Raw genomic sequence first — 25,626 nt, forward strand, 5'->3', positions numbered from 1 at the left:
GGGGCGGGGGGAGAGTATGTAATTTATTGTAGCTGCTTCTTCAGATGCTCCACTTTTAACTTCAAGAGAAGGGACTTTGCTTCTGCATTCTTCAGTTTTTGGTCGTTAATTGCCTTTCTTTCTTTTCCCTCTGCTCGCATCATGCGCATGCGAAACAAGTGCTCCTTCCGCCTTTGCTGTCTTTCTTCCGCAACAGCCTCTAGGCGTGCCTCGAGTTCTTCCTCCAGCTTTGATGCTCGAGCTGTCTTTCGTCCTGTGCGTGTTGTCTCAGCAGGAGCACAGAAAGTACGGTCGGGACTTTTTGTGCTTTGTTGAAGTGCATTCGAATTATTCGAGGATGGCTCTAGCGTTGGTGTTGGATGCGAAAATACGACTTCATTTGCTGGTGCGTCTGGTGCAACCGGGTCGAACATATCCAGGTCCCTTGGGGTGTCTGCAAGGCTGCCCGAATCTTCGGCTTGGTTAGAAGCTGGAAACAAATAAACAATTCTTATTTTGGACACATTTTTCTCCGCAATAGGCGTTCGCGTTTATTAATATTTACACAAAAATTGAAGTTGACATTAGCAGGATAGCACCTTTTTGCAAGCATCACTAGACAACATTACTGCAGCAGGCACTGGCCATAATATATGGAACACGATTACGATAAGAGAAACATTTATGGTCTGTTTCTGTGACGAAAACAGGTAGCAAATTGATACGGAGCGTGGATACGATTGCCTGCTGCATGAACACTCTTTGTCTTTATACAGTTCCAAGAGTGCACAGGTGTAATGATTTCGAACAGCTATCGGGCATTTTGTGGCAAATACACGAACTTCAACTAAAAAAATTTAAGCGAGGTATTTTGCGTCACCATATTTTTTTTTTCAACGCCACATCATTTTGCCGGACGAATTTTAGCTGATCGGTTGAAAATATGACCAGCAGCACACTGCTATTTTCCAAGAGAAGTTACATGACGTCACCTGCAGTGAGCTGAGCGACTGGAACCGCCTGCATGGGTGCCAGCAGTGCTGCCATAGCTGGAGTGCAGCGATGGTCGTGAGTAGCCTTGTGCCGCGACCGGTCGCTGTCGAATGGATTGTCGAGGCGAACCGACGTATGTGAAGCCACAGCGCCGACTCTTAGCAGCTTGTCTGTCAGCGCACTCTCTGATGCTGGCCGCCACATGAAAAGCAGGAAGCGAGTGCCATCGTGGCCGTGTTATCAAATTATTCAAGCCGCGATAGTCAACGCCTTGCTAGTACGTGTGGCAAAAGTTGATTTCTGCATAAACAGAATTGTGTACGCGGCTCAGCACCTTTCTCATACGGTATAATCGTTACGCTACTCCAGATCAATTGCAACCACTCGATTACTTTCCGATAGCAGAGGCGTAGCCAGCGGGGTGGCGGTGGGGGGTTCAAACCCCCCGAAAATTTTCAATTTTGCTTGCGTATATATACACGCACACATACAAATGCACCCCCGAACATAGATAAAGTATGGTTGAGCTCCCCCCCCCCCCCCGAAAAAATTTCTGGCTGCGGCTCTCTCCGATAGTATAAACGTACATAACTACTGGTATCCGACGTGCAGTGCAATTACAGACATTGCTTATTTATTTATTTATTTATTTATTTATTTATTTATTTATTTATTTATTTATTTATTTGTTTGTTTGTTTGTTTGTTTGTTTGTTGATACCCTACACGGCCGTGACGCACTGCATAAGTAAAATTTCTTAAATTTACTGTATAACACAATATGACTATAAGTGCATCCAATGATTGAAATGTACGTAAATCAAACCAAGCGAAACAATTATAATAATATAAGATCGCAAATCCCATTTCGTACGTTGCCAATAGGCCAATAAGGCGTGTCTTGCACGTACCGGTCGACAGTCCACAGTCTTTAGCCGGCGAAATGAGTATCATTTGCGCTACGTTTAAATATAATTGTCATGTTACGTGCCGTTACAGGACGTATAATTATAATTGCTGAAAAACAGGAGGCGACGAAAACGACTCACCAGTCCGAAACAACTCCTTTGTGTCAATTGCCTTGGCCCTGCGCCACTTTCCTTTCAAATTGTCCCAGCACTTGCGTAGCTGCTGCTCGGTGCGCGGCCGCACGTCGCTCTTGCTGTTGAACTCTTCTTCTATCTGTTTCCATTTTTTTTTCTTGTCTGTCAGTGACACCGCATCTGTCTTTTTATTTTCTATTACATTGCGATGCTTCTTAACCAAGTCGATGAGCAGCGCAACCGGCGGTTCGAGAAGCGGGCGCGCGTCCGCATGGAGCTGACGGCATGGCGAGACGTGGCGCGCGGAATTTAAGGTTGGCACCTTTTCCGGTACTCGCACGGGCATGCTTTCCTGTATTTATTTTATTGTTTAGAGGAGCATGCAGCTATCTTTTTTTGCTAATAAGCCATCGATAAGCCTGCAGAAGTTCATAGCCTCGCTCCCATGCTCGTTCCTTAACGCGATAAGGCCGCCTTCCGTAAGGCCACCTTAAAACCGAATAAGGCGAGTTCTGAAATGCACTGCGCGGCCTCTTCTCATCCTTACACTTTTCCCTTCCTTATCAAAGGGAGCCTTATAGCGTTAAGATAAGGTTGGTTTGTGAATACGGGCCTAAAGGTGTCCCAAAGGCAAGCGCAGTCCAGACATCTCGGGGGCTATGTATGTATACACGCTCGTGAAAAGACCCACCACCAGATCGGAAAGAAAAACGCACGCACGCGCGAAAGCCCGCGCGTGATCCGGCAGGCCGTATCAGCGGCTGCGGGCCAATAAGTGACTCGGCAAACTCGACCCGACCAGACCAGCAGACGTCCGTTCCAGTTTCGAGACGAGACTGCCTTTTCTGGCGGGACACGCCAGACGTCTGCCGAGCGTGCGCTTATCCGTACTGCTTTTGTTTGTCTCTCCTCCAACCAGGCACGTGTCGTCTCTTTTCTTCAAAGCCCGTGCGGCGGCAGTGGAGGAATGCTCTCGTTTCGCTCACGCACGGCTCTATTCCTTCTCTGCCGACATGGATGCCACCCCCCCCCCCTCTCTCGCTATCTTCATAAAGCCTTATATGTCTCATGAGTCAAGAGGTCTACTTCGCGAGATTTGGCGAGATCTGACGATACACTTTCGCGAGACCTGATGAGGCCCCGGTGTCAACATGAACGGTACAAGAAGTGTCACGTGATAGCAGATGGTGTCATCCGCGATATGTGACGTCAACATGAAGTCAGACATCGCCAAATCTGTGACCACTTCATCACGTGACATCGTCCCTTGGCCAAAGGCGGGCCGTGCAATAACGGTTGCACCGTCCACCTGCGGAAAGCTTCAGGGTAAATGTTTATTAGGCTGTTTTAAGATAGGGTATCCCAAAGCTTCGCATTAGCTTTGTCTCCACTGCGCATGCGTTATATGCTGTCGTCTTGGGTACCAGGGGCGTAGCCAGAAACTTTTTTTTTTAGGAAAGGGTGGAACATGCTTTATGTATGTTCGTGCGCGCGTTCGTATGTGATGTGTGCATGTACGTATACATACACACGCAAAATTGAAAAATTTCGCGGCCATCCGAAATTTTCCTTTTGCCCTTCTGCAAGCAACACGACCGCGCGTCGTTTCGGGTTCGAGACAGGCCGACAGCTAGGGGCAAGAAAAAAGAAATGGAGCTCAAGCAACGCTGCTCGCACCGCCGTCGTCGTTGTGATCACAGCAGTCCGACTGACCCCGTTCGCCACTTTTGAAGGGTATGCTTCCTACGTGGTAACCTGTGGAGACGATGGGCAAGCCGTCATTCCAGTATACCTGTATTTCAGGAACTGCCGTGTGTACGCATGTATGCATCTTCCGGGCCGATAGCGGCACGGAATTCCACCGTATGGAAAAGAAGAAAGAAAAGGCAAGAAGGGAAGAAAGATTCGGGCATACGAATAGCACCAGACGGCGCCATGCAGACGCCGCAATCCAATTATTTTAAGTGTACCCATAAACCGCTGCGAGCCTTGGCATAACGGCGCACTTGAAAATTAACACAAAACAGAAACCGAGGCACTCGGAACGTGAACTATAAACAACGGTACAAGATGTCGTCCTGCGACATTAATACCGCCCAACATTCGTCCCGTATATATACAACGAGTTACACTATAGCGCGATACCCGGCCCGCAATTTGTGTCCTCAGCTCGTGCATATTTAGCACGACGACCCCCCGTTGTCTCGTTCGGGGGCTTTTACGTGTACGAGGACGAGACCTTTTTTACTACGTTCCGATCCCCCCGAATGGGCCGTCTCCAAATCCGCGGCAGCGGGGCAGGCTCAGGCATAATTAAAGCCCGCAGCAGAGGGGCCAAGGTTTACTACAGACTACCATATAGTGCGCTGTACGAGGGAGGCAATCTTGCGCCTGCTCGCATACTGCTGTCGCCATCTTCGCACCCAAACTGCGCTTTCGCGGCGGCGGCAGCTTTATTTCGGCGCAATCTAACGACCAGGCGTCCGTATACGAGAGGAACCAGTGTGTGTGCGTGTGTGCGTTCTATCTATCTATCTATCTATCTATCTATCTATCTATCTATCTATCTATCTATCTATCTATCTATCTATCTATCTATCTATCTATCTATCTATCTATCTATCTATCTATCTATCTATCTATCTATCTATCTATCTATCTATCTATCTATCTATCTATCTATCTATCTATCTATCTATCTATCTATCTATCTATCTATCTATCTATCTATCTATCTATCTATCTATCTATCTATCTATCTATCTATCTATCTATCTATCTATCTATCTATCTATCTATCTATCTATCTATCTATCTATCTATCTACTATCTATCTATCTATCTATCTATCTATCTATCTATCTATCTATCTATCTATCTATCTATCTATCTATCTATCTATCTATCTATCTATCTATCTATCTATCATTATTTGCCTATCTGTGCGCACGCGCGCGCGCGTGTGTGTGTGTGTGAGAGAGAGAGAGAGAGAGAGAAAGAGAAAAACGGGGTGCAGTCCGTCTCCCAAGTAACGCTGCCGTACGTTCGCGCAACGATGCTGCACGTCGACTAGACGCGAGACACTCGTATACGGCCAGCACTCGCGTGACGGCGACGCGACGCCCAACGGGCGGCCCGCGGGCCTGCGCAACAGCGCAATAGGGCCTGCGCATCTATGGCCCCTGCTGTCGGCCACAGGCTCCCCTCTTTACGTGTTCGGAAGGCCGTTAAAGCTCGCGCCGCCCGCGACATATAAACGCGTATACGACGGCGAGTTTATGCGTGCTCTTTTATGGTCTGCCTCCTCGTCACCGCAGTTGAGTGCAGTACTGCGCGCCGGTATACTTCACGCAGATGTATATACCCATGCCTACATATGGTGCAATAGTGCGCGCCGGGCGCCTACGCGGGTTAGGCCAGCCCCGTAATATCGGCGTAAACAAACGAGCGGGCTTGCTAATCAGGAAATGGAGGACAAATCGATATATGGATTGAAACTGAAAGAGGACGTGCGTTCCTGTTATGACAGCGGATAGTCAAAATTCTAGCCGACATTAGCAAGCAGTGTAGAAAAAGCTAGCCAACAGTAGCCATCATTTAACCAACAATAGGCCATCATTTACAGCCAACGATAGGCGTGTCTTCCAATTCCTGCTAGCAACAGTCTACGCTGACAGCTTAGAAGACAGCGTCGAGCACCAGTCATCCGAGTAATATAGAACACGTCTAGATGACGTCTGTGCGACGTTACGCCACCTCGCGTCGATAAGAGAGAGCTATGGAAATCAAACAGAATTGTAATTCTTTTCACTTCTTTCACTTTCGACTCTATGAAAAAAATGAACGCAGCTTACAATAAGCGAGTAAGAGGCGCGTGCCGAGAGACGTGCTTACGTCTCTCAGCAGACGACCGTCGGGCGAGATCTAAGCATTCCGCTCATCCGCCTAATTGGACAGCAATGTAACCTGCAACGTATTGCCGACAATCGGACAAGCGCTATGTCGCTATGTCCGGTGCTTCTGTAACGTAAAGGTCGGCTCCTAGTTACATTGTTACGTAAGCAACAGTCGCCTCATGCACCGCGCACCATTGAGAAATATATAGTCCCACCAGAAGAGCAAGTCAGAGACATAATTACCCCGCAAGAGTCGGTCCAACAAGCGATTACCATACCTATACTGACATAAGGAACGATCGGCCTCGCGTACCCGGTCTGTACAGTCCACTGCCCGATCATACAAAACGCGGAGTGTTTACCATGGCAACACGGCGCAGCATGCAGGGTCGAGAACCATCAGTGACCGTATTCATCACAAAGCAGTTTCGCGTACTCTATATAGAGAGGGCAGTCCCTAAAAGCATGCGCCAACTAATATTGACAGTAAAAGCGATATTTACGAAGGTGGTCAAGGCTATCGTATTACTAGGAGCTCCGCGAATTCAACATTTCGTCCATACGCATGTATATAATGAACCTTAAAAGTTTGCCTTCCTTTATAGGAACCGACGTCACACCGCTAAATTAATGAACATAAAAACAATATCGATAAAATACTCAGCTGAACTTATTCAATGTTGCTATTTCGTGTCACATTTTACCACATACCTGCAGGTACACGCGTGCACTTTGCAAATGCGGTTCACTTATACGTGAAAGCAAGAACGGTGAATCCCGAGAGGACAGGAAACAACATTTTTCTTCTTTTTTTCCCTCACTGGACGCGCTATTAGCCTTCTGACGCTGCTAAAAGCCCTCCTTTAGGAGAGCTTTTCCCGCACAGCGCACTAGCGGCTGAATAGACCCTCCCACACACAGATACATACGCGCACACGCACACACATGAATGCCGATATACAAGCAAATGCGCTGCCAGCCGAACCTCTTTAGCGTCCTTTATTAATGGACGCCGCGCGTTAAAAACAGTGCTCCATGCCCCATATAGACATTGGCCCCTGCGTGTGTGTCTGGCTGCAGCCCATATGGTCCGCACGCAATCCATGACAAGAGGGCCTTTTTTTTTTCCACTCATCTGGGCACACTCGTTATCGGGTTTGTTGTTAGTACGTGCATCAATGCGTGAGCCCAGACACAGAAGGCGCGCCCGTATACAGACATTTCGGCGGGAGGTGCGGGTCCGGACAATGTCGGCAGTGTTTGAGAAGCACTTACGCACGAAGCGCGCGTCACGACAGGGTCTACGGCGTAAAAAGAAGGTCTGTTGGCCGCGCGCAATACTGCGGCCATATTGCATAGAGGTTAGCTATATATACACGCAGCTAGCCAGCGGACGTGTTTTGTGGAACGTGCGGCACTCAAGCAATGACCGCACGTATGCATTCGTATGATGGCCTTAGAATAAAAACGAGACAATAGGTGGCGGCGGGAAGTAAGGTCTAGTAAAGACAGGGGAATATCGAGGCATGATGAGCCGTTATATAGATATAAAAAGAAAATCAGAAAACATACCCACTCGTTTCCAAAAAATGGATATTTGCCTGCCTCCACACCGGCAGACGTAGGCAACTCATTTATTAAGGCGAAAGCCTTAATCACTTCATCTAACGCGAAAATTTACCGTCGCCATCAACACGGGTCATGCAAAAAGATCATTAGCACGTGATGACGTCCCCAGGACATCACCGAACACCAAAGTTTGTGACGCCATCGTCACGTCATTGTGATGTCACATAATGACGTCATCAGATGACATCGCCGCTTGGTCAATGTCGGCCGATCCCAGAGGCACCGCAAAACCACTCGAGGTGCGAAAAGCTTGCAATGGCTCCGATACCGGAGGCGGTGCAAGACCACGTTAGGTGCAGAAAGATTTTTTTGTGTGTTTTGTTTCTGAGAAGGGGTGATCAATACAATCTACTGAAAAGAAATTGAAGATGGCGTTCGCCTTCGGGTCGTTTCAGGCGAATGCATAAGGGACCATGTGGCCTTTTTTTTATGCAGCCTCAACCTGCCAAACGAAGCAACGCCTGGAGCGATATATTAATTATCGTGCCTCATGCCCATTTGGACACAAGTGATTTTGTGTCTAAATGTCTGTATATAGACATTTGGACACACGAATACTTGTTGAAATGTTAGCTCCAGCGACATTACCTGTTCAACGACTTCTCATCGCTTCAACATCCACCTTCCCCTCGACTTCTCATTTCTCTGGATTCAATCACAACGAATCGCAAGGGCTTTCGCTTTCATAGCGTACCACAATGCATCATTTCGGTGTCTCATGCAAGCGCTCAGCTGTGGCCCAAGAGGTTCCGGCAGCCATGCGCTCTGGGCACACCGCGTACACCAACGTGCTCAACACTGCACTTTATTACGTAAGCAACACGTTCGCTGCCGCGGTGTTGTTGGGCTCCTACGAGTCGGCGTCGAGAATTCAGTGCACCACAAAGCACTGCCCATGTAGCGTTTAGTGCACCGTCTCCACTTCAAAGGGGCACTGACACCAATTTTCGAAGGTGAGTTTACATACCAATCTCCTGTATGCGTGCAGAGTCGGCTCTGCGCAAGTGTGAAGCTCAGTAAACACTGATAAAGTATTTTACATTGACATTAAAGTCTATTTTCGCATTACGCACCAACTGACATCGACACCACCGTGACGGCAGGCTACAAATGTCGATTCCGGCGACTTCACGCACCAGTATGGCTTGTTGTGATGACGTCAGCCTGACGTCATCACATTGGTACGGTACCAAAACATTCAAAATGACCGCTTGTGCGTCACCAGAAACATTGAAGATGGCGGCTTGTGCGTCACCAACGGAGCCACGGAGCGCAGCTGGAAACATCACGGCATCTTGCGCGAGCTCGTGACGAGAAGTTCGTACCGCGTAGTGACGTCAGTGTACAGTAGGAACCGAAGCTAGCTTTTAAAAACACACTGTAATTACTTTTTCATGGTGTACTCAAGCTTACCAGTGGATTTTCTGGGCTTTCATTTGACGCAAAAAAAAAACAGAAAAGACAGCTGAAAATTTTCGTGTCAGTACCCCCTTTAAAGCTATAGAGGCGAGCTCGGAATCTATAGCAGGAAGAGAAACGGCACGCGGGCCCAGCAGATCCCGGGCGCCTTAACGGCTCTCGCCAGCCAGTTCAGTGAGCAACAGCCATTTCTGGCCAACCTTTTTATTTTTTATTTTTTCGTTTGCACGTGGGATAGACGGCCTCGCAAACGACTTTTTTTTTGTCGTTGTTGTTTCGTCATCGACTTATCCCACGCGTCGTGCGCGGCGCTGAGTAACAAGCAACCAGGACTCCCTCGAGGAACATTCCCGGTTCAACGACCAGTCGAGAAACCAAAAAATAAATGTTTAAAAAAATTGAAAAAAAAAAACAAAGGAAAAAGAGAAGAAAAACGGAAGAAGCGTCGATGGCTCAAACCTTCGTGAGACAGAGACGCCGTTAGAGCTAATACCAGGAAAAGGGTCCCGTTGCAGTCTAGTACTTTAGTACGTCTGTATATATTATGATTTGTAATTAACATGTTATGTACTAATAAAATTGATTGATTGATTGATTGATTGATTGATTGATTGATTGATTGATTGATTGATTGATTGATTGATTGATTGATTGATTGAAAACGGAATCCGAGGCGCCACAGAGGCAGAGGAGTAAGTACAGCCTCCGCCATACTTAACCGGAACAAACACTAAACGGCCACTAAGCAAGAAAATTAGGTCAAGCTCTATCGGCAAGTAACGCTTCCGCAACACTGAAAACAACAACAACAAGAAAGCCATTTCGATGCGCGAGAAAAGAGGTAAAAACGAAACATCGGTGGTAGTAGCGCCACTTCGCAGTTCGCTTGAAAACACGAGTGCGTGGATGCCGCGAAATATATAGGAAACTCGAGAAGTTAAGGACTATACGCAGCGAGCGAAGTAACGGAAGATTATAGACGTAACAATAATGAATAAGAACACAACACAGTGTATCAGAGAACAAACAGGAATAGTCGAAATTCTAGTTAAATTAACAGAAAAAAAAAGGACCTGCGCAGTCCACGTAATGCGTGAATGGTTCAAACCATTCACTATGACGAAGGCAGGCCCTCCTGCCGAAGCGTTAGGAAAACTTGTGTTTCGCACGTTTGTCGACCTCTTTTTCTACCGCATTTTCCTCCGGATCCACTGAATTTCACCCCACCATATTTTATATATATATATATATATATATATATATATATATATATATATATATATATATATATATATATATATATATATATATATATATATATATATATATCCGTACACGTGACTGTCAGCGTGGTCGCGCTACACGGCACGCACTCCCTCATGACGATGCACCCAGTCAAATGGGTATTCAGCCTTTTCGCAAATCTCGCATTGCTGCGCGCACATCTTGTATAGCGAACGCAAAGGAAACGGACGAAGCGATAACTATCAACTACGGTTTAGTATTTCAATCGGTATATCGTACCACGTTCAATTAATTAGAACACACCGATTAAGTCGAAGTGAAATTTCATCGCTGTTCACCTTTGCAGTTCACGTACAGCGATAATGCGCTGAGTCATTCTACCAAGCTCATTGTTTTCAAAAACAATGACCTATAACAATTAGTGCGGGGTGTCAACGCGAGTTAAGAGCTCTATATATCTACAGCACGCACCGAACATATCAAAACGCCGAGAAATACTTAAATGACGCATTTACAATTAAACGACGTCATTTTGCATTAACGCTTCGGCTATTATTGCTCCATGGAGATAGTCGGTTTTTATTTTTATTTTTTTAGGCGAAAGCCTTACATGCCCTAGCAGACGGGAAAGGTGACCGTCGACGTCGACAACACAAATGGTACAAAAAATCGGATGACGTCACACGAGATTCCGAGAGGTGAAGATGTGACGTCACAGATCGTCGAAATTTGTCGTGAAACGCGAAAATTGACCCTAGGCGTCAACACGAGCGACGCAAGAAATCATCATCACGTGATGACGTCACAACAGCACGTCATCACGTTACATAGCGCCAAAGTTTGTGACGTCATCTGAAAGTTGCCCCCCCCCCTTAAAGGGAAACCTTGCGAACGCCTATAGTTCCAAGTGCAATACGTTTTGCACACCCATCGACCGAGAGTCGTCGATCGTAATATGTGCCCTAATTAACGCCATTAACTGAGATGTTAATTGGCCAATATAAGTCATTAAGTCATCTCGTCGATTAAACAGTTCAATTTTTCTCGGACGTAACGTCCTCGACCTGCTGTTATCCAGGACTACAATTATGCTGTCACAGGCGATTGTTGAAAAACAGAAAGAAAGCAAGGAAAACACAATACCCGGTATATATATGCAGTGACGGGTGAGTCTCAAACGCACGTATTGCGCAGTTGCGGCTTTAGTTAGAGCATCCTGAGCATTACACATACGTGCCTTTCGATCTGCACAAAGCCAGGCGTAATGCGCATAATACACAACGCATTTCACGACACGCCATTATTGAGTCCGCATTTCTGGAGAGCTCATACAACGGCAAAAGCGAGCTGTACTTTGCCTGTACATCTGGCTGACTTCAAATGCGCATTTAGAATAGTCCCCCTCCCACAAGATCATTAGCACGTTAATTATCGTTCAGGCAATTAAGTCACCAGTTGGAAGTTCTCGCGTAAAACTTGACGTTCGCCGCTCTGATGCGGCTTGAGGAGCCAAGCGATAATTATACAGTTATAACCTCATTAAGTAATGTCTTTGATGCGACATATTTGAAGCTTCGAGATGCTCCACTGCGAGCTCAGCGCAAGGCCCACAATGACGTTTTCGAAGCACTGGAGTGGGTATTTCTGTTATAGACAGCTTAGCAAAGCGTTCTCTTAATTATTACATCGAAGCTGCATATATAGCTATAGGCGAAACCGAAATTCGTCGGTCCTATGTGCGTAGAAACTCCTAGCGATTACGTGCCATAGAGATCGGGCAAGCCTCGCTACTCCCCTTTGATCCATCTAAAAATGGAGAAGTCGTCCTCGGACAAAAACGTGTACGTGTCACAGACATTGGACAAATCCCACTACTCATCCCACTGGTCCACTATAAATGAAGGTGGAAAAACGTGGGCGGCAAACAACAATTAAGATTTCTGGATAGAAGACTCAATAACTGAGAAGGAGCCGTCGGGATTATATCAGTGATAAACAAAGGGGCCTCACGTTTCAGCTTGAGTTCGCTGATTTATCATCTGTACGGGGTGCTTGGACGTGACTTTTTTTTTTCAATTAGTACCCAAATTTTCAAAGATAGCATTTAAGTCCCCTTCATTTCATTCTTGGCTCATTTCTATTTGCTCTGCTTCTTTCTTTGTGTGTGTGTTTGTGTGTCCTGAAAAAAGAACGGTGGCCGAATGCTCGCAACTTTTTACGCCTCTAAAAACAAAAATGCCAAGCGTCACTTATGTGGAATGGTGTTGGAGCACTACGCGCGGTTTCTTCCCGGATAAACTATCTTCCATAATCAGAGATAACCGTCACCCTTCACTGAAACGCGCCGCGGCTTATGCCAAAACAGACACGCGGCTGACAACAGCTTATCGTCGAATAGTACGTGTACCGCCAATGCACACTACGTGTTTCGCTGCGAAAACCTGCAGCAATGCTTGCACGTGCAAATGTAGGCCTCGCGATACGCGCACGTTGCAGTGGATAAGACAAAAGTTGTTGTTGGAGCTAACACGCCATCACGTGAGCTTCCAACCATTGTGTGAAACGACAAAGGTGCGAAAACAATGCGCGTTAACTCCGAACTAAACCGCACTGTAATAGCGTAGCGAGCGATTTTTCGCGAGCGTCGTTTTGGACAATATGGTTATGAAATGTGAACGACACAATATCATGCGCGTCGCATGCAACTTCTGGAATCTACAGGCGAAGCAAAGCGTTTGAGAAACTATTAAATACAATAAAAAGTGTTTTATCTTCTGTGTCGCGCTTTGTACGCGATAACGTGACCATGTAGTAGAATGCACAAGGCGAGCGGATCACGTGACGCAACCGACGCGATCTGCGCTGACAACGGCTTACTTTCTCTATCTCCCTGACACCGATAATATGTGGAGTTTTATGTGTTAAAACCACGATATGATTATGAGGCACGCCGCAGTGGAGGGCTGCGGAGATTTCGACGGTCTGGTTCTTTAACGTGCGCTGACATCGCACAGTACACGGGCCTCTAGCATTTCGCCTCTATCGACGTGCGACCGCCGCGGGATCGAACCCGCGACCTTCGGGCCAGCGGCCGAGCACTGTAACCACTGTACCACCGGGGCAGACTCCCCTGAAACTGAAAGTAAGCTCGGAAGCGTAAATACTGTATGCAAGGCGGTTCTCGTGATAAGAACTTGTATATTAACGACGTGGAAAATTCTGGCAGAACCTTTCTACTAGGCAGTGGTTGAACAGCGCGTAAGCATCGTCCCTAATTGCATCCTGTTAATGAACGTATGGCTACGCCGGCCGACATAAGGCGTCATTTAACCGACGCTATAGCCTATATATAGACCGACACAATGTCGTCTATACAGAGACAACATTGACTATCAGTGACAAACGCAGGCTAGGTCTCCAGGAGAGTCTAACTTAATTTCTTGATTTGTTCGTGATACCCCATTTGTGCTTTTAAAGGATATAATTATAAACGCTTATAGATGTTAACATAAATTTACATTAATTGCAGGAATGTTTTATCAATATTTTAAAATGTTCCACATTCGACTCGATTCTGGTACTAACCGGTTCGCTATTCGATTCTGTCTCAATATTCATCACACGTGTAGCCCCGTAATATTAACGGAGAAGCTTTGAAAGTAGTCTAATGCGAATCGTCGACAAAACACTTCCCAGGAAATACGGCGATCAAAAACATATTTCCGCCGATCATATGTGAACAGTACTCGTGACTGTTCCAACGAGACCGCGTGCGTCATTGCAGGCAGGCAGGCAGGCAGGCAGGCGGCGAGCGGCAAAGAATGCGCGCTCTAAAAGGTCATGCCTGTCACTTTCCGGGTCGGGATGGAGACGAATTATAATGTATCGCACACCTGCGTGGCTTCCGTCGGCTAATGCGTGCCGGGAGAAACGGAAGCCGTCCGCGGTGCTAGGCGACGAACAATCTTAATGCGCAAAAGAAAGAAGGAGACCGACCACCCATCTCGGAGGCCACGCTTAGCCGTGCAGGCGTTGGAAGCGACAGGCGACGTCAAGGCGGCCCAGTTGTTATCAGCCCTAGTGTTACCGTTATCACACTGCTGATGCTTAAATGCAGCGCGCAGCTACCTGTTAAACCCAAAATTACATACAGACACGGTCCACATAGAGTATTGATTACGTGAACATGAACAAATAACTTTCTACAGACTTCGAAGACACATTTTCGTAGGATACACTATCTGGTAGTAACTGAACACCTACACGCTGTCCCGAGCTAACGCACGAACCCCACGCAGACCAACAGCACTGAATTCAGCGTCGCCGAGTCACTGTCCGGTATAACAAGGACTTCTAACCAGCCTTTCAGGCACAACGCCAGAACGTGACGGGCGAAACACGAGCACAGGGACACACCCAGCTACCCGTGACCTGCGTTGAACCCTCAACGAACATGAAAAGAAGAAAAGAAAGAAAGAAAGAAAGAAAGAAAGAAAGAAAGAAAGAAAGAAAGAAAGAAAGAAAGAAGAAAGAAAGAAAGAAAGAAAGAAAGAAAGAAAGAAAGAAAAAGAAAGAAAGAAAGAAAGAAAGAAAGAAGAAAGAAAGAAAGAAAGAAAGAAAGAAAGAAAGAAAGAAAGAAAGAAAGAAAGAAAGAAAGAAAGAAAGAAAGAAAGAAAGAAAGAAAGAAAGAAAGAAAGAAAGAAAGAGGAATCGTGGGAACCGTAGCACGCCGGTTCCGCTATCTGACTGACTGCGGTGCCCTTTGCTCAGCGCTTGACGCTATTCGAAAGAGAGAGACGGTACAGACACTCCCAGCTGCATCCGGTCACAACGGGTCCTTTAAGTACAAGACAGAGAGGGAGAGAGAGAAAGAGACGCCATGTCTTTACTGAAACAAGGAGCAAGGCCCAGGTGCAGCAGTACTCTATCTGTCCTCTTGATTGCCGCTGAGCAGTCAAAAAGATGTTCAGGAAGCAAAGTAGCAAAGTGAAAAGAAAGACAAGAGGAGACGAGCGTACGGCACACAACGGTTGCCTCAGTAGTGCGTGCCGTGTAGCGTGACCACGCTGGCAGTCACGTGTACGAATGAATATATATCCACCTCAACCGGATTAGAGAGAAAAATATGCCAACGCCACCTAGAGAGGAATTGGTTATACCGTTCATGCATGCATAACCAATATCGCGTCGGCAAAGCGGAGCATACGGAAGCGCTCCAGTTTTTTCGTTCCGTCGTCGCCAACCTCCGCGCTTCCTTTCACATGAGGGGAGCGAGAAACAAAAACCAGTCCGCCACAAAGTCTTGTTCGCTCTCTCTCTCTCTCTCTCTCTGCTTTCGACGCACGAATCATTAATCCTGTTCCACGTCTCGTCCCCCTCGCGAGCACTCCCTCTTTCGGCCACCTTCTCTTGTATCCAAGTAACAACTCACTCCATCTCTCAAGGTTCCGCCGATATACCAAGAGCCCCCAGCATTGCTGTCATGTCTTTCCCTTTCCCATCTACACCCTGAAGCAATGGTGCCCTGGAGCAATTGTCCACCGCGCGGGGCACACACCACCGTGGGGGCCCTGGACTGAGCCCTACTCCTCAACAACTCTTGCACATCCTTATGGTATATACATTCGACTGGTCATTTTCGTAATGCATGGCTGCGCTAAAAAAACACGGACAAGGAAGGGATGTATACAGGACGGGCGATTTTGCGCCCGTTCCAAGTATACAGCAACTAGCCCAAACGAAACCGTTACTGGATATTTTCGAGCGCTCCAGGGCGCACTGGCGACGCGCGTCACGTTCGGCTGGTCGAAATCGAGCGCTCTGGATACGTTCGGCTGGCTCTTTCAGGGCGCTCTGAGGCGCCCTCACTCTGACCGCGGAGCGCGACCGACACCTGATCACGTCACTACCGCACCTCGTCTGTTGCGACAGAAGACGCGGTAACGTGCTACCTCGTGCAGCCTCATATTGCTCTGGAGGGAGGCTGCACGTTCGGCACGGAAACACGTCATGTGGCTTGGATCAAGAGATGGCTCCGCATTGTTGCAATTAGGGGCAGAGCGCGGTGGCGTTCAGCCGAATGTACAGGGTCGACCACATCTAAGCTGAACACCTCATTAGTATTCAAACCGGTAAAACTAGAACGTTTCTTATACTTCACGAGTGCAATGCCCGTTATAGAACATCTAATCATGGCTGTCGACAAACACAGTAATGATTTTCCGAATTATGCATTAAACAACAGCTTCAATGAGGTCTTGAATACTAATGAGGTGTTCAGCTTAAATGTGGACGACTCTGTACCATTAATCTCTCTCATCCCACCATATACCCTTCCTACTGCACCCTGCTATATGTCTACAACTACAGCCTACCACTCCACGTGGGAATTCTCAATGCATAGGGCGTTCCTCCAAGTCCCAACCCAACCCCTTGCGCTTTCTTGTATGCTCAGCAAAGGGCGACAGGGGCAGCAACAGTTGGTCCAACGGGCTCTCAGAGTCGCGCAAGGCAACGGAGCCCTGGACTCAGGGCCCCACTCAGCGATGAACACTCATCCTTAACTTGATAATCAATTTTTTCTTTCCCTCTCTCTCTCTCTCACTCACTCGCGGTATGTCTACTCACTTCCTCCATAGAGCTTATCATGTTCTACAAGTAAAGCCGTTATGGGAGCTAGTTGGTACAACTTCGTGAATGTTCGCGATGCCAAGAACTGACGTGAGGACAAGTAGAAAGACACACACACACACCCTCTCCTGTCACTCCTATCCGTTCCTTCTTTCCACTGCTATTTGCGTCGCAATATCGGTAAACGTAAAAAAACGGGCCTTTATGCCACTCACGAAAAGCCGAGTGCGGCGAGTTTGCATTGCTTATCATTAACGCCTTAGATAAGGGAGCCCAGCAGCACGCAATAGCGTGCCGCGTTCTTCACTTTATTTTCTTTACTTTTTTTTCCCCCAGTACAGCTATCTTCTAAAGGCACGGCGAGCTGGTCTCGCATATTTCTCGCGATAGCTGAAAGAGTCCACCTGCCGCTTTTTTTTTTTTTTCCTGCTGTTGCTCGAGGCAACTTCTCAAATGGAAGCCACGAATATACGCGACCGGCTTGAGCGGACACTATACTTCACTTCGCGTCATATTTAAACGCGAACGAAAACAAAAAAAGAAAGGACAGCAGAAAATACTTGCGCTACCCGCAGCAACCGGTTGGCGGCCTGCATGCGCATAGCGTTAGCGGTATAGGAAAATGGTTTGGGCAACCCTGCGGGCAATATTGCGGCACGGAGTGAGTTCTATATGCAGGCGTGGGTATAATAAACCACGAGTGAACGTGTGTGACCGCTTAGCGGTGAGCTTCGAAGTGCAGAAAACGCAGAGGAGGAGGAGGAGGAGGAGGGAACGAGGAAATTAAGAACTAAGAAAGGCGCGATTGTCAGTTTCCGATACAGCGCCCATAGATAAGGTAAGATGCAAGTGCTGCATACTTTTCTCTACGGGGTAAACATACATTTATGATCTAAGGATACCTGCCCAATGTACTCCACCCTATTCTTATTCTTCTAGTTACTTCAGTCTCGAGGTTCAGATCTGCGGTCACTACCTGCCTCAGGTAGACGTATTCCCTTACAGCATCCAATGCCTAGCTACCTATCATAAACCGCTGTTCTCTCCCCAGAATTGAGAGAACGGCGGCTCGCGATATGTCGCGAGACAAAGCTTGCACGCATACTAAGTATACATAAATGACGGAGTTTTGCGTCCAGAAACCACGACGCGATCATGATGCGCGCCGTAGTGGGCGACACCGTAATAATTTAAGAGCACGGTTGTTTCCGCGTTTCTCCCCCTTCGGAATGCGGCCGGCTGGCTCGGCCTGGAATTTAAAACTGCGCCCTCGAGAAGTTTAGATTCCTGCGACACCTCGGTCTCTGAGCTATCTCCTTCAGGCTAGAATTATGATGGAATGTCTGCAAATGCGTCAAATGCGCGCCACATATTTCCAAGGCGCTGGACGTTCCATTCCAAGAAAGAAAATAAAGTGACATATTTGTTTTGCGCGAATTTCGGTAATTAATCATAATTAGAATGAAATTAAATATTTAATTACTCGGAAGATGGTCCATGTTGTGTCTCAGGGTGTCTTGTGCATTCGCCTAAGACGACTCGAAGGCGAAAGCCATCTTCTTTGTCTTTTCAGTCGACGTATTGATCCTCCCCTGCCTCCCTCCGAAAGCTTTCTCCACCTAACGTGGTTCTGCAGTGCCCCCGGATCCGAGGCATTGAAAGCTTTCTGCACCTCATCTGGTTTTGCCCCGCCTCCGTGATCGGCCCACCTCTGACCAACCAACGATGTCATGTGATGACGTCATCATGTGACGTCACGTTATGCACATCAGGATGACGTCATAGCGACGTCATGATGACGTCACAAATTGTGGCGATCTGTGACGACACTATGACGTCATATGACGCCGACGGTCAATTTTCGCGTTTGATGAGGCATCTAAGGCTTGCGCCCTATAATAACACTTTTGACGTTCGTCCTAAAACGCGCCACGTCGCACGGCTGTTCTAACGTCGTAGCGCCTTCACCGAAGCGACCGGCTACAGGCACAGTCAGCACACTGAGGTTAACTGAAGACACACCGAGCATGCGGGAGCCTCAATTCATACTATGCGCAATGTACCTTTCACTTTCTCGGCCGCTAGTTCTAAGAACTAGCGAGAACAAGTTGTGTCCACATATGTGGACATTGCGCCTCAAGGGGCTATACCGCGCCGGCTAAAAAGGACAGGGAAAGAGCTAAGGCACGGAGAGACGTAAGAGAAGGCAACTATTTAGATAGTAAACACCGTGGAGCGGCTATACGTAAGTTTATGCGCGCATAGATCGCGTGCGGAGGAATGCCTGCAGTACTGGGTATACGGCCGCTGTGTCGCCGCCGTTATTACATGCACGTCGGAGAGACCCACCAGAGCTCAACCGCACACGAGTGCTCCTCGAGCGTCACGTTGGCCGCGCCGGGTCACGTATTAAGCGTATTGAATGCAATTTCGCCGACCTCGTTTGTTGCCACGCAATTTCAATGGCCTCGCGGGCTCGTCATCTCCCTCTCCCTCTCTGTCGTCCTCAGCCGCAAATCCCGCTCGCAGCTACAGGGGGGAGGGGGTCCCTTTCTCCCGTCGCACCCGAGACGCGTCGGTCGATTGAATCAACTTTCTCTCGGCAGCCGTTCTTCCGAGCATTATACGTTCGACGCAGGAGCAAGGCGACGGAAAACTTTCAGCTGGTTACGAACATACTCGTTATAGTAAAGCTAGTATACCTGCAGAAAAAAAGAACAAGAAAAAAAGAAAAAAAAACGTCATCATATACAGTAGAACCTCGTTTATACGTTCTCAAAAAAAGAAAAAAAGAGAAAAAAACTCGGGAAGAAACGTAGTATCCGCGCAAACGAACAATCGAAATTCACTGTAACATGGCAGAGCGATATGATAATGGGGACTTGATAATGATATTGCGAACGTTGGCACCGGGAAATAGCGCGAAACGAGAACGCATCAACAACTTTCTGCTGCATTTGTTATCCTCCTATGGAGTAGGACGTGACGAAAACGCCCGCGCCCTCTAGCGGCGCTTTAAGGACACCGGGGCCCAGTGTCAGAAAAGAATATATATATATATATATATATATATATATATATATATATATATATATATATATATACACACACACACACACACACACACACACACACACACACACACACACACACACACACACACACACACACACACCTCAGGGTCCAGTATACGGAAGCGCTCATGGTGGCAGCAAAACCCGCATTATAGACACGATGTTTCCGCCCGAATAGGGACACTTAGCCCACATATACGAACTGCACGGTCCAGTTCTCAGACGCTGCTTTCCACTCTATCGGCTACACTCCACTGCCTACAAGCCACACACGCCCAGGTGGCGGTGATCCAGGAGGCACAAAAACTCGCTCGTTTCCCCGAAGCTATGTATTTCAACAGTCTTTTTTTCTGCGTATCTATATATGTAAAACTATCTCACTGGCTCAAAAGAAACACGCAGCATGATCACACACAAAGAAAAGAGAGAGAGAGAGACAGAACGACAACGTGGACGTCATGCGGAGCGAAACGTGAACAAGAGCATCGCCTTCCTACGATTCCTCCTTGGTATGCGAAGTACTACACGCCATTGCGGGCAAAGTGACGCAAGAAGGCGGCGCGCGAGCGCTCCACCAACACTTGGTCGGTGGTTGCGAAAGACACGGCCAGACCATATGCTGCGCGAATACACACACACACACACACACACACACACACACACACACACACACACACCACACACACACACACCACACACACACACACACACACACACACACACACACACAACACACAACAAATGTGATTGCACATGCGCACAAATACACACAACAGACATACTGCGACACACACATTCACACACACACACACAATTGTGACTGCACGTGCGCACAAATACACACAACACAAATACCCTGACATACGCACCTATACATACACACATAAAGACATACGTCATAAACAGGCACACCATATTTGATAAAGCGAGGCGCAAAAGACAGGACATGCACATACGCACGTGTAGCCAGCCTCAAAAGTTTAGGGGCCACGAGGCTTCAATAAAAACCTGAACATTCCCGCTGCCTTCAATATAGGTTTCTGGCCAGTTCCAAAACGCGCTAACGACACGTACTGATAAGTTCGACCGAACATAGTCACAAACTGCTAGAAATTTCAAAGTTTTCTCAGACCTAGTGGTCTCTGAAACTTTTGACTCCGACTGTACGTACACACACAGACATGCACCACAGTCCTGTGTTCTCGTGTCGTCCTTGTTCCTCTCGTGCTATAGGGTTCTTGTGTGTAAAAAAAAATGCACTACATGCACATACACACGCACAAACGCACATACACACAAGACAGATGCGCACGCATACACACACACACACAGGCATGCACAAACGTGCCCAGGCCACGTCGTCATCGATTAAGACGCGGTATCGCAGGAGGAGAGGAGGCGGGAGAGACCGACTAGGACCGAGAGGTTGGGAAACCGACCAAACGGGTCAGCGAGCGGCAGGCAGGAATTCCGGCTTCACTTCGAGGCGGCGACGCCATCGCTAGAGCCCGCTATAAGTTCGCGCGTATGCAGGCCACACACACCCATACCCACACATGCGTCACAGAGAGAGAAAGAAACTGCAGCCGCAAAATAAAGAAATCCAGAAGGCAGGGATGTATGCAGAAGGAAAGAGCCTCGTATTAATTAGAGCGTCAACTTTCTTCCTGCCTTGATTTTCCTTTCTTTTTTTTTTCTGTCTCAGGCGAGTGGTCGATCGGCACACTAAGACGGAGTGAAATTAAACGGTACGGCCGGGGCTCTCCACTCAGCCAATTAGTTCGAGTACCTTCGCACATACGAGGGCTTTTCTGACAGACCGTATTGTGCGCCACGCGACACTATATATGCACTGGGACGTGTTTATTAAGGCGAAAGCCTTAGATGCCTCATCAAACGCGAAAATTGACCGTCGGCGTCCCGCGGCGGCGTCGGCGTCAACACGAATGATGCAAAAAAGATAATCATGTGATGACGTCACAATGACGTCATCGTACCGGCGCAAACAGCCAAATTTCGTGACGTCGTCATGACGTCACTAAGACGTCACCGTGACATGATTACGTCGCCACACGGCATCGTCGCTTGGTCAAAGGCGGGACGGGGAGCCAGTGAAAAACCAGGCGAGTTGCAGAAAGCTTTCGGAGGGCCGGCGGATCAGGATCAATACATCGACCGAGGAGAAAAACAAAAAGACAGCTTTCGCCCTCGAGTCGTCTTAGGCGAGTGCATGGGGGACCGTGTGAGGTTGGTCTTCTTTTTTTTTTTTTCGTTGGACGTGTTGACCTTTCTTTGTATCTTAAACTACAAACGTGCGTGCGCACGTACAGAAATCTAACTCGCACTGAACCGTTAAATTAACTCGCTTCTCCTCTATCCGTGTTTCGAGGCGTAGAAAAGAAAAAGAACGAGGCGCAAAAGTCAGCTCGAGAGCTTTCCCAACTGTGCGACGCGGAGTATTATATTGACCTTACTTTTCTTTCATTCTTTGTTTGTTTCTTCCTCTCTAAATGTGAAATGGCACGCATTTTCAAAGCTGTAGGATCTCTATACTACGTTTTCGAGCGAGTACTACGGCAACACTTAGCCTCATCTCAGGCTTACAGACATTTTCAGATATCTGAGTGTTAAAGGCTAACTTGTTATATACCATCATCTTGTTATATACTAAGTATGACTACGGTATGCCGGACCTGCAGAGTCATTGTGGTGACGTCACAGGTACGAAACGAAATTTGCCGTGCAACACCGGGGTTAGTCATAATGATGGTGCTTATGTGATGATAAGCACGAGCGCTGAGTTATTTCTTATCATTTATTTCTGTGCTCTCTCATGCGCCGAAGCCACAGCGGTCACTCGATCGGAGAAGATATACGCTTACCAGCAGTTTTTGTAGGACGGCGTACTTCAGAAACCACAGGGCATTAAACGAACACGAGACAAGATGAAGACAGGATAAAGGACAAGCACTTGTCCTGTCTTCATGTCGTCTCGTGTTCGTTTAATGCGCTATAGTTTCTGAAACACGGTGAACTACCAACACGCCTAAACGTCCTCCCTTCTGGAGTTTTTGTAGGTCTTGGAAGGATTTTCGCATTCACATAAGGCGAAAAAAATGTCAGCTCTAAAGTGTAACGCAAGCAATCCTTTATAAACAATCAGTTAACGCCAGGTATAGATTCAACAGGCTGCGGACAAAAAGCGTATGTGCGAACGATATAGTCACTGCTTCAGTTCGGGACGCGCCCCGGGATCGCACGGGATGGGTCGACATAAGACTGCATAAACAGGCATAACCCCATATGAGGTCCACACAAGGCCATATATAGTCACTGTGTGGCATTAAGAGTCCCCATAACATAGTACACTGCCATTATGTTTGACCTCATATTGTGGTGCAAGTGCGTAGGATACGAACCCATATGGTCATATTATATGAGCATACAGAGCGCGTGCTGTCGCTAATCCACGGGTCAGTCGCGCAAGCGACTTCCAACAGCCTCTTTTTTTGTCACGTGATTCCAACCGCTTCATTGTCACGTGACCCTGCAAGAAGGAAAGAACAGATAGAGGCCGCAAGCAATAATATGCAGCAGCGAGTTATACTGGCACCCCCCAGCCTTCCCTCCGCGCGGAATCTCTTGTGACGTTAGCCACTGGCGCTGGCCGCATTGCACAATGGGAGGTAACCCCCAGCCATAGGAGTCCTCTCATTCATGGTAATGAGCAATCTGCCAGATGAGCGGTTCCCTCGTCGCTATCGCGCCGGCATTCGCGTCACGGATTCCGTGGCCCGCATCAAGCCAGCTTAGCGGGTGCAAAAAAGAGAAAAAGAAAAGAAAGAATGGGAAAAGAAAACGAGAAAGCTCGCATAAATTATTGACAACGCCCGTACGCCGAGGCCAGCAAGCAGGAGGCGGCAGACATCTTGCGCAGTCTTTCGTCGGTCAGAGCCTCCCTTTAGCTCTCACCCTCCACTCTAGAAAGGGTGTGGCATCGCGCAATATCGGAGAGTTCTATAAATACGCCACGATGAAAGCGTTCTTCTAACTTGTTTACTAAGAAAAGGACAGTGGAAAGCAGCATAAGGGTTATAAGAAACCAATGACACCAAGACCCGTGTTTATGCAAGTCAACATTCCGATGCAACCGTTAAAGGGCCCTTCGCCAGAAGACGAGGGAGTGGTTTCTTTCGCGCCTTCGCTATACCGTTCCTACAGGCGATATCTCCTCCCCGCATCTTATTTCTTAAAAACATGTGTACAATGTCAGCACTAAGCGTTGAGCCTACCAGGATTTCGCGCTTGTCGGCTACACACTGCTATCTCCGCTTGCGCAGTCGGAAACACACAAAGTGAAATCAGTTCATCGCGCACGATAGTCATGCGAGACAAGGCAGAAGAGGCGAAGAGGCAGAAGAAGGCACTGGCGAATTCATGGCAATGCAGGGTTAAGAAACAATTGACAACTGATATCCCTCGTATATGAAACACTCGAGAGCGCAATTCCTCGTGACGTCACGTGAACAGACTGCTGGCGTCACGAAGACGGGGAATCGCCAAGAGGGAGTAACGCGCTCTTTCTCTGTATCTTCAGAAGTTGTTTAAGGACCTTAGGGCATAACCTAAGAAAATATAGAGCACAATGTTAGCCATCTCTAGAAGTCGACTAAATCACTACGAAACACTTCTCTGGAAAGTAAACGGTACCGACATTAGACGTCAGCACGTCTGCGAGGCTCTAGCTATATTACGCAACTCTTGAGGGCAACGCACACGTGGAAATGTGCAAGTGGCACGTCTCAGCTGCTAAGAACGATGTCGCGGATTGGACTCCCGACTGCGAACCAACGAGCGGTCGAAACACAGCAAGACTGAATCAAACAACACCGCGTCACGCCTGTGCAGACGATGTATGGACGACCTCTGCGACACAAATGCAGACCTGACTTTGAATAAAAGCCAAATAAAACAGTCTTGTCAGTGAGACTCCTTTGTGTGGTAAGCAAAGGTTTGTAGCCCTCATTTAAAGATGGAGCGCAACGTAGAGGAGGACAAATGAAGGAACAGAAGGGGGGCGTAATTAACAAATGAATAGACGGAGGGATAGATGAACAAACATATGGAACAGACGGAGTAGTGACATACGAAGGAACAGACGGAGTAACAGACAGAGTAGCAGACGGAGTAGCAGATGGAGTTACAGATGAAGAAACACGTGGAGTCACAGGAGTAGTAGGATATGAAACGGAGTAAGAAATAGCAAAAACGTACGGGGTAACAGAGTTACAAACGAAGAAACATATGGTGTGGTAACAGATGAGAAACAGACGGAATAAAATATGAAGAAACGGAGTAACAGGTGGAGTAGACAGAGTAACAACGCTCGCTTCAGTGTCACGTGTTTGTGGAATACCTTCGTTCATATACACACATCTCTCTTATTTCGCAGGCACCTTTCCCTCTGCAGTGATGTCAACGTCAATGACGTCAGCCGCGGTGCACTGCAGCGAGCTGTATACACAGTTGGGCAGAGAGCAGCTGCTTGTTTCCGCGGCGTTTCGCGTGGGCGCTGCAATCTCGTTATCGGAGAACACGGAACGTTTCGCAAGTTCCCGGATGCAGGACGCACAATTGAAACTCGACGCTTTTCTCAAGGCACAGCCTCCGCGAGCTCGGTCACCGCATTTTTGACGCACGACTCCTCGTAAAAAAAAAA

The 25,626-nt window shown here is 47.6% G+C and overlaps 2 protein-coding genes across 3 annotated transcripts in view; both read right to left on the reverse strand.

The window, feature by feature from the left end:
* Window positions 1-25,626, reverse strand: part of LOC119389613 (mediator of RNA polymerase II transcription subunit 15) — a 122,114-nt gene that overhangs the window by 34,657 nt on the left and 61,831 nt on the right. The window lies entirely within an intron of this gene.
* The window catches only part of LOC119389614 (AT-rich binding protein), a 30,058-nt gene continuing 4,454 nt past the window's right edge, over window positions 23-25,626 (reverse strand). Inside the window, exons 2-3 of the mRNA XM_037656966.2 lie at window positions 972-1,163; window positions 23-469 (exon numbers count right to left, since the gene is read on the reverse strand). Of these exons, the coding sequence (XP_037512894.1) occupies window positions 24-469; window positions 972-1,163 (638 nt within the window). The 3' untranslated portion in view covers window position 23. The remainder of the gene's footprint in view (window positions 470-971; window positions 1,164-25,626) is intronic.

The sequence above is a fragment of the Rhipicephalus sanguineus genome, chromosome 4 (genome assembly GCF_013339695.2).
Source record: "Rhipicephalus sanguineus isolate Rsan-2018 chromosome 4, BIME_Rsan_1.4, whole genome shotgun sequence".
NCBI lineage: Eukaryota > Metazoa > Arthropoda > Arachnida > Ixodida > Ixodidae > Rhipicephalus > Rhipicephalus sanguineus.